The 10,843-nt window shown below is 43.5% G+C and overlaps 2 protein-coding genes across 10 annotated transcripts in view; one reads left to right on the top strand and one right to left on the bottom strand.

Moving 5' to 3' along the window:
• Positions 1-507: 507 nt before the first annotated feature.
• On the bottom strand, positions 508-10,137 carry TCTA (T cell leukemia translocation altered). Of its 2 annotated transcripts, XM_074264669.1 has the most exons (3): positions 9,602-10,137; positions 9,061-9,115; positions 508-2,052 (listed from the first exon to the last, which is right to left on the bottom strand). In XM_074264669.1, the coding sequence occupies exons 1-3, from the start codon at positions 9,831-9,833 to the stop codon at positions 2,010-2,012; spliced, it is 330 nt and encodes a 109-aa protein (XP_074120770.1). In that variant the 5' UTR covers positions 9,834-10,137; the 3' UTR covers positions 508-2,009. The 2 variants fall into 2 exon arrangements, with proteins under 2 accessions (XP_074120770.1, XP_074120746.1); XM_074264645.1 differs by lacking the exon at positions 9,061-9,115 and having other exon boundaries at positions 9,602-9,833.
• A 55-nt stretch (positions 10,138-10,192) lies between these two features.
• Positions 10,193-10,843, top strand: part of RHOA (ras homolog family member A) — a 58,467-nt gene continuing 57,816 nt past the window's right edge. For 6 of the 8 annotated variants that reach the window (XM_074264470.1, XM_074264382.1, XM_074264292.1 and 3 more), the window contains exon 1: positions 10,327-10,465. The gene's annotated coding sequence lies outside the window, so the exon portion shown is untranslated. Of the gene's footprint in view, positions 10,466-10,843 lie in introns of all 8 variants that reach the window. The other 2 variants (XM_074264037.1, XM_074263946.1) reach the window with 2 other exon arrangements.

The raw sequence follows: 10,843 nt of genomic DNA, 5'->3' as shown, positions 1-10,843 counted from the left end.
TGTATCAGGCTTTCCAAACTGCCTTCTTCCTAGTAGGGTGCCAGCTGAGTTTAAGCAAGTACAGCTGGTCTTTCAGACCACTCACATATCCCTGAAAACTTTTCACTTAACTGTCTTGTCATCTGGAAAGAATATTTTCCTATTCTGATGTGATATGGACATAACTCCACCTTAAGACCAACAAGCATTGTTTTCATGTGTTTAAATGAAAAGGAATAATATTAAAGTTAGGTAGGTAGATGCCATGATGGTCCAAGGGTGAACTAGAGGGTCCCATAACTAAATGTGGGGCTCAGGAAATTATGATTATCAGTAAATGTTTGATATGCACATCTATTTCAAATATCTATATACCTGGGGTCACATAAAAATTTCTCAGGCAAAAAGAGGTCACAAATGGAAAAAGTTTAAGAAGCCCCAATCTAGAAGAGATGTAGATTGGTCAAATATAGTCTTCTTCAACATTATTTCAAAGCTGGACTAGCAAAGACTATCTGGAAAAAGATGTGTCACAAACATAAGCTTTTATTAGTTTGCACCACCAAATCAATGGAGAAGGGAAAAGGCAGATGCAGAAGCCGAAGAAAGGGCAAGATGAGGTAGCAGCTGGTTGGCCTGTCAGATTTTGTTAACAAATGTGAAATCATATTTCAATAGGCCTCCTTCCCCTGGGATAAGGCTCCAAAATGCCCATCTTGCAGGTAAGAACATTATCAATCAATGCCAGGAAGAGGTAGCACTGCCTAGTGAGCAGAGGCCCTGAAGAAAAACATCTTTTCAGCAAGCTAATGCAAGCCTAGCCCAGCCTCCTGCTGCTAGATCCTTTGGCTGCAGTATCATTTAAAGAGCATGGGATATTCTGGCCTATTCCCTTCAAAGATCCTTTAGGTACATGGAAGAACTAAGAGCAGCTCAAGAAATGGGTGACTTTCAAGCCACAGGCTGGCTGTGGTCCTTTATATCTTTTATCTCTTCTCAGTTTTCCCAAATTAGGACAGAAAACAATGGAGAAAATTCTGCATTTGCTGAGCCTCCAGTCCAGCTAAGTTAAGAGTCCAATGTGGTCTGCTGTCAAGCAAGGAGAATATAATCATCCAAGTTGAAGCCTTTCTCTAGGCCCATACCGCAGACACCTTGGTGAAATTGATTACCCCAAGTAGGGGAGCTCTCGGTACAGCCACAGGCCAAATAGAAGGCAATTCCGTTAAGTGGATAAGGAACGTGCAAGATTCCCTTGAGGCTCAGGCCCATGTGAGTCAGGGAAATTGTTCAATCACTTCTCAGACTTAGGCTGGCCTCAGTCTGGAGCTCACATTATGCTTTGGAGGATCCCCCAGATTCCAGCAAGTCAAGCTGGAAATTACTCAGGCCCCAGACAAGTGAACTCCTAAAGGACCTCCTGGAAAGTGGAAGGAAATGAGGGGTCACAGGACTTTTCCCCCTTGAAAAATGAATTCCACTGGACAACTCACCACAAGCTCCCCCCCCCCCCAACAGAAATGTTTTCTATCCAAAGCTCCAACTGTAGCATCCCATTGTGATAGTGCAGGCTGTGATTCTCAGCCTTATCAAAAAAGGCTCAAAACTGCTTGAGGAAAACAAGGCCGAGGGTTGTCCTTTCCACCACCTCCCTCTTGAATTCCTTCCAGGCAGGGGTTGCCCCATGGGTATCAGCTGTCAAGGACCACAATGGGAGTGGGATGGAGAGGCTAGCAAGGAGATGTCAGGCAGGCCATGCTTCCACTAAGGTTGGGGCTCAGGGCCTTGGCCTTTTCCCAGTAGAGAAAAGTCTCTCTAGAAAAGGAAAATGGGGAACTGATGAAACTTCCTAGGATTTGACCCCAGTATTATTTCTTATGGTTTCCTCAAACCTACACCATTCTCTAGACTGGTCTCTCCCCCAAAATAAACCAACTGGTGTCAGTGGGGCCCTTGGCATAGGAATCCAACAAAGATAGACTGCTAGTGCAGAAGTAGCATGAGAGCCAAACCCTTGAGGCCTTCTTTCTTCATTCACGATGAGTTTTGATTGATTCATTTTCTGATGTTTCCCTGAAAGAATTGAAAAGAGAAAATAAGACAAATTCCCACATAAAACATCTCTATTCTTAAGGTCTGGCATTTCCTGCCAGTATATACCATCTCCTGCCTGTCTCTACCACAGTCAGCAGGGCAAAGTGGAAAGAGAATCAGAGGGCCAGAGTTCAAATTCTAGCTGGGTCTTGGTATCTAGTATGACATTGGGCAGACTGTTTAACTTGCTTGGCTTATTTGGCTTAGCCGATGACTTAAGTTTCATTCTAGTTCCCTATGTATTCTGCTATCCAGGCAATATCTGTGTGCAAAGCTCTGTAGTAAATGGTAGGGAAGAGCAACACAAAGATTTAATTAGACAATTTCTGTCCTCATGGAACATACAATCTAATAGTCTCTATATTAGTCTAAGAGACAGAATGCCATGAGTCAATTGGCAATGAGACATAGAAACAGAAGGAATTAAAAGCATTTACCTTGATGTCAGAAGCCCACACTTCATAAAGTTAAGCAAGGTTTTATTGAAACTTTTTTTTTTTTTTTTTTTTAAAGAAGTGTTCCCTAGGTTCTGACCTGTGATGGCAGAAATCTAGCCAGGAGAGAGACTGCTCTGCCTGAAACTTAGAAAGTTCAGCCCTTTACAGGTTGGAAGAGATTTTAGAAGTTATCTGAGAGGAATGTGGGGTGATAGCTAAAGGTCAGTACTGGAAAGCAAGAAAAGCTGGGTTCAAATCCATTTCAGATCTGGAATCTCATCTATTTTCCCCAGAAAAATGGGAGCTCCTTGAGGGCAGGAGCCATTGGGTTTTTGTCTTTGCATCCTTAGTGTCCAGCATAGTGAGTGCTTAATTAATGTTCACTTAATTGAGTTTAACCTCTCTGAGCAGATCTCCCCTGCTCTACATTTCCCACAAAGTCAGTTTTCAATCTTTGATTGACAGTCCCCAGGAACAGGGACCTGAGAAACTCAGTAAAAAGCCCCTTTCATTTATAGATGAGAGCTCTAATTGTAGGAATAATTTATTTACCTCATACAGAGTCACACCGCCTGCTTACATCTAAGGTAGACACAATTTAAAACTTTCAAACAACTAAGAGTATCAAGTCCAAACCATCTTTTTTTATTTTATAGATGAACAATCAAGAGGCCTGTAAGTCACATAATCAATAGCAGATTCACTTCTGCTGACTCTAAAACCAATACTCATTCTACTGCACGTTCCATTAGACTAGATGATCTCTGAGATCATCTTCTAGCCCTGATAACTTGTGATTCTAAGTCCCTAAGGGGATTCCTGTTTCTTAATATTCTAGAACTGTATAAATAGCCTGTCAAGTTCAGTAAGAATTAGCATTCCACTATGCAAAATATGACATGGGACGGGCCATGTGTCAGCAATACTTAGCTAGGAGCAACAAAACTTAACTCAACCAAAAGGGAAATGGAATGCCTTGAAAGAAAAGAGTATGTTCCTCATCACAGAAATTCTTCAGTCAGGGATTGGATTAGATGTCCTAAGAGATATCTTCCAATTATAAGACTAAGCTACTAACAGTAGATACTCATTCTGTCCACTAGGGCAAAATGAAAGAATGGGGGAAAGTATTTCCACTGGCCTCATTACAACTTCCAACCTAAATTCCAACATAATGCCAGCATAGATTCAGAAGAAACATTTCTACATTTTCTGCATTTAAAAATCATTAAGCCTGAGTCTGGAAAAAATTTTTCAAGTACAGATTCATTTGAAGATTTCTGCATCTATCACTGGAACTTGGACATCATAGGTACTTGCACCAAAAATATTGCCAAGGAGAGTATGTCTACTTCTAGATTTAATTCAGTTTGGATTTATTCAGTTCTCAAATACCAACAGTCCTTGTTTATGCCCATTAAGGGAGTAATGTTATTTAAGGATGTGAGCAGAAATACCTGCTCTATGCCATCAGATTTGCTGGCTCTTCAGTTACTCTGGAGAATGTTGTAAAAATTTGCATTCCTTTCACAAGAAAAATAGTATGAAATGCACAGGGTCTGGTTCCAAGATTGGCTGATATACAGAGAATAGAGAAAGAAGTATCAAATATGGTTGGCTAGACCAGGAGGCTCCAGGCTGCTAAGGGCCTTGCATGCCAGGTAAAAGAGTATTTTTTGTTTTGTTTTGTTTTCCTCTGAGATATGGAAGCTACCAAAGAGTCATGAGATCATAGGTGAATTGGTAGAGACCTCCAGAGTCATCTGATGCAAACTCTTTATTATATAGGATGAGGTCCAGATGAACATAGTTAGGTCATGGTCATCTCTATGGCATTAGGAAGACTATCCCTAGGAAGAAAACTCATTGACTTTTGCTCAAAGGTAAATTTGTCCTGCAGAAACAAAGAGAATAGTACTTTATATTTGTGTGTTAAAACCATCATCCGAAGATAATGTTGAATCCAGTGGCCTGGACATTTATCTAAACTGGTTCTCTTGGAGGGCAACTGAGTCATTATGAGCCAGTTCAGAAAAGGCCATGGAATGATTCCAAAAGATTCCCCCAGCCCTCTAATCCAAACATACAAAACCTTGAGGAAGCAGTTGGGACTTGTATCCACATTGTTGATATCTGTGGTCTATAACCCAGCTATCTGGAGGGTGTTTTCAGAGTGGAATCATGCCTTTACTCTTTTCCATGTGGGGCAGGACCTCAGAAAGGATGACTGGGGAAGATTTTTCATTTCCTCCTCTTGTCAGCTGAAAACAACCTGAACACTAACTTCCCTCATATTGGCCAGCTAATTAAAAAAAAAAAAAAAAAAAAAAAAAAAAAAAAGAAAGAAAGAAAGAAAGAAAGAAAAGAAAACGAGCTAATGCTATTAATCAGTTTTTTCCCCAGGTATGTACAATTCTTCATGATCCTATTTGAGGTTTTCTTGGCAGAGATACTGGAGTGATTTGTCATTTCCTTCTCCAGATCATTTTACAGATGAGGAAACTAAGGCAAACAGGTTAAGTGAGTTACCCAGGGTCTCACAGCAAACATCTGAGTCTTCCTTAAGGCCCAATGTTTTACCCACTGTATCACCTAACTTAGCAACAACCTTAAGCTTTTACAATTTATAAAGTTCTTTGCCTAAAGTATTTTATTGGATATTCACTGTGAAATAGGTAGTGTATTATTATTCACATTTTTCAGATGTGACACAGGTTAGGGCACATCATTATTAAGTGGCTCTATGAAACGTTAGTCTGAGAAAATTCCTATCTCCTTACTAGTTGATGCATATCATTCACACACACACACTCAACTCACATACTCTCTCTCTCTCATTATCCCATCCTTTCTGGCTATGTACAATTTGGTATCTTAACTTTCCAAGTGTTTCTCTCATATACATTATTTCTTCTTCCACCTGCCATGTGTTCTTTTTAAAGAATTTTTTTTATTGTCATCTTTGTTTTTTTACATCACTATTGTTTCCTCCATTATTCCTCTTTCTCCCTCCAGAAGAACAATCCCATTTGACAACAAGACAAAGCAAAGAGAAAAAAAATTCAGCATAATAGATTAATACATCAAAAAAAATCTGAAATTATGTACAATGGTCAACACCTGAATATTTCCCATTTCTACAAGAGGATAGGGGAGGAGTGTCCTGCTAGGCCTGTTCAAAAATTTAAAAAATTACTTTTATCAGTTCTTTTCCCTTTGCATTATTTTTTCTCACTTACTCCCTTCCTTGTCACAGAGTATGGTAAAGCCAAACACATGGAAGGCTGATCATGTCTGAAAACACCTGGACATATGTTTACATCTCTTTGGACATGTTATTCTTGGAGCTGTATTTCAGTCTGTCCTCCAGTCAGGATTTGGTTCTGTCTTCTTCGGGTGACCATTTCCTTACACATCACACACTCTCCCGGCCTCCACCTTTGCTCACACTTTGCTCCTCTTTGCCATCAGTGCCTTTGCATGGCCCACCCATTCTTCAATTACTACCTCTTCCTCCAAGAAGCCCTCAGCAAGAAAGGATCTCTCTCCAACCTGATCAACTAGTACTTGCTATTCATCTAATGACTTTTAATCAGCCCAATTGTATTGAACTTTTCTGTGATTTGCTTATTCAGCACTTCTAAATTTAAACTCTGGAGGCAAGAATGGCATGTCATCTTACTGACCTTTGCATATTTCCCACTGCTATATTACTACACATAGTAGGCACTTGATAAATGCTAAATGAATCATAATTAGCTTTGTTCCTTTGTATTTCTTGGAAAGAAGAAAATACACTCCCTCCATCTACCCAAGTGTTCTCTCCTATCAATGAAACTGTTAGTTTGGCATTCTAGGCCCTCCTCAATCTGGCACCAGCAAGTCTTAGCTGATCAATCCTCACTCTCATCCCCAAAATATACTTTGTGGGACTAAAGCCAGACCATTCTGTTGAGGACATTTTGTGCTTTCTTCTAGGTCTTTGTTTACATTATCTCCTATAAATGGAATACCTTCTCTTCTGCTAGTCAATTCCTGGGCATTCTTTAAAACCTACCTTAAATGCCATGTCTTCTAAGAACCCTTCCATGATTGTTAATGGCCTTCTCCCTGGCAGATTGTCTACAACATCTTGTGGACAATCTTTTTTTTTTTTTTTTTTTTAACACAAAGTTTCTTAAATTATGGATCTTGAAACAAGTAGCTGAATATGGGGCTCAAAAAATTAGATTTTTATCAGCAAATGTTTGATTTTTATATCTATTTTATACACATCTACCCAGAGGTTACATAAAAATTTCTCAGGAAAAAAGGGGTCAAGGAGAGAAAAAGTTTAAGAAACTTTGTTGCAATACACCCATCATCTATTAGAAATATGGTAAAGTGGAAAGAACACTGGCCAAGAGACCTAATCTGACTTCTTCACTCCTAGGCAAATCACTATATTTATCTGTCTCTCAATTTTCTCTTTTGTAAATGTATGCAATAATACCTCACATGATTTTTATGAAATACTATAAAATGTAAATCACTATTTAATTTCAGCTGCATTTAAAATTTCATTCAAACAATAAAGGCTTTTTGTATGCAAAGCACAGTGAAAGGTGCTCGGTATATGGAGATGGAAAAGCAAAGTGCCTTCAGGAAGCCCAAAAAATTGGGAAGGGGATATAGAAGACATCTATTACAATCCCACTCCACCCATTTTACAGACTTTATCTTTCTTAATAAACTGGAATTACATCAAGGTTCCTTCCCACATCCCAACATAGTGTTCTATATACAGCAGATGTTAATAAACATTTGAAGAACTGAAATTTCACCATATTAAAAAAAATGTCATTAATAATGTCATTGATGGCCTTTTCTATGAGACTCAGAGCTGTACAACTAACCTACCCAGTGGAACAGATCAAATAAGATCATTTTGCCTCTCCTAATGCCTAAACAAAATAGTATAAATAAATATAATGAAACTATTGTTTCATAAGGATTGGCAAAGAGGAATAATTCAGAGAAATTTGGAAAGATATGTCTAAACTGAGGCAGACCCAGAAAAACCAATCACCAGGGACCACCAACACTATGTACTGAAAGCTGCAAGAACTCTGATCAATGCAATGGCCAGTTCTGGCCCCAAAGGGCCAGGGCTGAAACATTCCTCCCAGCTCTTGGCAGAGGAGTGGACACAGTTATGGAAGGTGGTTGTTAGATATGGTCACTGTGCCCATTTGTTTTGTTTACTCATACTTCCTTGTCACATGGTAGGGTTTTATTGAGGGAGGAGTACTGAGAAGTGATAGCAAAGTTAAAAATTAATAAATGAAAAAATAAAGAGAGGATAGCGTAAGCACAGAATATACTTGAGTAAAAGCAAAGAGTGCTGAGAACGCCTAGTGTTGCTCAGTGGGCTGGGAACTAATGAGATAAAGCTGGAAAGGTACAGAAGGTAGTGCCAGGCTACAGAATGGGAGCTATCCACTGCAGTCTTTATGATCAGATGACTTCTAAGATGTGATAGAAATATAAGAAATACTGCTCTCAGAGAAGTATGGAGAATGGATTGAAGGGGAAAATGAGAGAAAGAAAAGGTCACATAATAAAGATCCAATAATGAGATGAGACCTCAAACTAGAGTAGTGCGGAAGGAATAAAGCGCCTCCAAGAAAAGAGTTGTGTAGATGGAGTTGACAGGACTTTGTAACTGACTGGATATGAAAGGGGAGGGAAAAAGAAGAGCTAACAGACCAAGGTTATGAGACGGTAACATGGGAGACAGGAGAGAACAGCGTGAAACAGCTAGCTACATTTTTAGCTTGAACTAGGAGCCTTTAGCGATCTGAATCTGGCGGTTTCTGGCCCTGTGATGATAAAGGCAGATTTGCTTGTTTTTATATCCTTTTTCTCAAGCCCTTCCCAATCACACCTTCCAAGAGCTTTTATGGGAACAGGGAATTTAAAGAGTTGGTGAACTGAATCCCAGTTCTGATTCTGATCTCCCGTGATACTCTGAGTGATTACCTCCCATAGTTTCCCTGTCTATAAAATCAAAGGTAGACTAAGATGATACCATATATGTCTCCAGCTAAACTTCAGAGATGAGAGAGAAAATATTCGTGTATTAGCAGTATCATTCATATTTTACAGAAAAGGAAACTAAGGTTCGGGCGGAAGTGAGTTGTACATTCAAACAGAGCATGAAAAAAGCCCTGGGTTCTAATACGGATCGGCTATTACCTGGAAAGCCTAAAGAAACCCGCTTCTTCTCCATAAGGCTCTTTCCTGAGAGGGAAAGAGAAGGTCATCTCAAAAGTCTCTCCAAGTTCTAAACTCAGGATCCCAGACGCTTTGCAGCCAGTTTTCTCAAGGCCAAATTGCATGCTCTACAGAGCTCTGCTTCCAGCTCTGATATGTTATAAGCCTGATTCCACCTGAGAAATGGGGATAACGTCACCTACCCTACAGAGCTAGAGCCTTGAGACTGAAGTGCAGAATATACATTTAAGATATTTAGGCTTAATCTGGGCTAAGCTTGGCCTGGGACACTTACCATGGAGGAAACAAGGAAGAACCATCGGGCGTGGAGCCATTCTGGCCTCCCAGACCTACGGGAAGTAACAGGATCAACATTCGGGTCCAGCCTGGAGGAATCCGGTATGATCATAGCCAAAGGGTGGGAGGGGAATTCAGGGAAATGCCCGGCACACGGAGGGTGCAGTAAATGATGACTGAGAAAGGTTCAGGCTTGGATCCCTGGCCCAGCTACTGTGGACAGAAGGGCTTCAGGATTGTCTGACTCTTTAGGAGAGTTAGAACCCCGAGAAAGGTGGGGCACTCTCCTTCGAGGCTGAGGGGGATCTCTGGGTGAGGGGACGGTCTTTAGAATAAACTAGCACTGCTGCCAATTGGTCCCGAGGGTCTCCGACCATCCCCACCCTCCAGGATAGATGGGCAGTGGTACAGGCCGGGGTGGACTCCGCATGTTTTCCCCCTCCCCAGTGGTACGGGCCGGATGGGGGGGTGTCAATGCAATTCAAGCAAATTCAAGCAAGCCGCGGGGCCGGAATCTGGGAGGGGCGGGGGCGGCTCACCCGAGGACGGGCGGTGGTACAGGCCGGTCACGGTGCTTCCGTACACCCCCCACGCCAGCTGGATCCCCAGGAGGCTCAGCACCAGCCACAGGAGCAGCAACTTGAAGAGGGTCACACGCATATCCTGCGCCTCCCACTCGCGCAGGAATTCACTGCCCAGAGTGCTGAGAGCGCCCAGGACGGTCGTGGGCAGAGTTTGCCAGCCCAACTCGGACCCAGATTCAGCCGCCATGCTAATCAACTTTACGCTCACCCACCTTGCCCGGGGGTGGTTACTGCAGCGGCTATAGCGCAGGCGCTGAGTTTTCTGAAGGGGACAGCTTGGACTATCAGGCTGCAAAAGCAGCCCCTATCATCCGAGCCCGAAAGGAAGAGCCATGACGCATGCGCAAAGATGTGCCAGTTAAAGGAGAATGGATGACACCAAAACACGCACGCGCACACAACAACTAACAGCCCCCACAACCTACCTATACTGTGGGTGACTCGGGAGCACAAAATAGTAACCAGGTCTTTTATAGCCCTGTAGCTCCCGTGATTCCCAGCGCGGCGCTCGTGATTGGTTAAACGGCGTCCTCTTCGGGAGGTTACGTGATTTGGAGCAATCGTTGCCTAGGGGCCGGGCTCTGAGAGCGTGGCCGCGGCTAGCCACGGCTCGAACTCGTCCTGGGCTCGGGAGCGCGCACGTTGAGACCCGCCCTCCAGCCGCCACCGTCGCCGTCGCCGCCGCCGCCACCGCCGCTGCCGTCGCCCGCCCGCGCTCCTGCTGCCCGCCGGTTTCTTGTGTAGAAACTGCCTGAGTCCAAGAACGCGCGGCTCGCGGAGCAGCTTGCCCGGCGCGGAAGGACTCGAGAACCGCCTGAGGTAAGAGACAGCCCGACGGCGAGACGTCCTCTCCTGGGGTCTCCTTCCTTTCCTCCCTTCCCCGGCCCCCCAAGTCCGAGGTGCCGGCGCCTCCCTGGGCCTTCCTCCATGGGCGCCCTCCGCCTGCCCGCTCCCCTTCCGCGTAACTGGTCGATTCCAGTCCCGGGATTCGGCAGCCTGCGGAGCCGGCAGCCCCCAGGGCGTCGGTCGGCGACTCGGACCCCACCTGCTGCTTCTCTCCAACTCCTCCGCCTCGCCCCCGCCCCGGGGTGGGGGGTGGTGTGTTCCAGGGAGCCCGGGACCGCGCCCCGCCGCCGCTGCCCACGTTCCCTTCGGGCTCTCTTCTTCTCCGTCCCCCGAACTCCGCACTCGGTCCCC

Source organism: Sminthopsis crassicaudata, chromosome 1 (genome assembly GCF_048593235.1).
Source record: "Sminthopsis crassicaudata isolate SCR6 chromosome 1, ASM4859323v1, whole genome shotgun sequence".
Classification (NCBI taxonomy): domain Eukaryota; kingdom Metazoa; phylum Chordata; class Mammalia; order Dasyuromorphia; family Dasyuridae; genus Sminthopsis; species Sminthopsis crassicaudata.
This window is presented reverse-complemented; position numbering and strand designations above follow the sequence as displayed.

Bases quoted from the DNA above. Each gene is read 5' to 3' on its own strand.
- TCTA (XM_074264645.1), bottom strand. From the start codon at position 9,833: ATGGCGGCTGAATCTGGGTCCGAGTTGGGCTGGCAAACTCTGCCCACG. The intron at 2,053-9,601 runs GTGAGCCGCCCC...CAATTCTTTCAG, and splicing joins GTACCACCGCCCGTCCTCGG to GGAAACATCAGAAAATGAAT.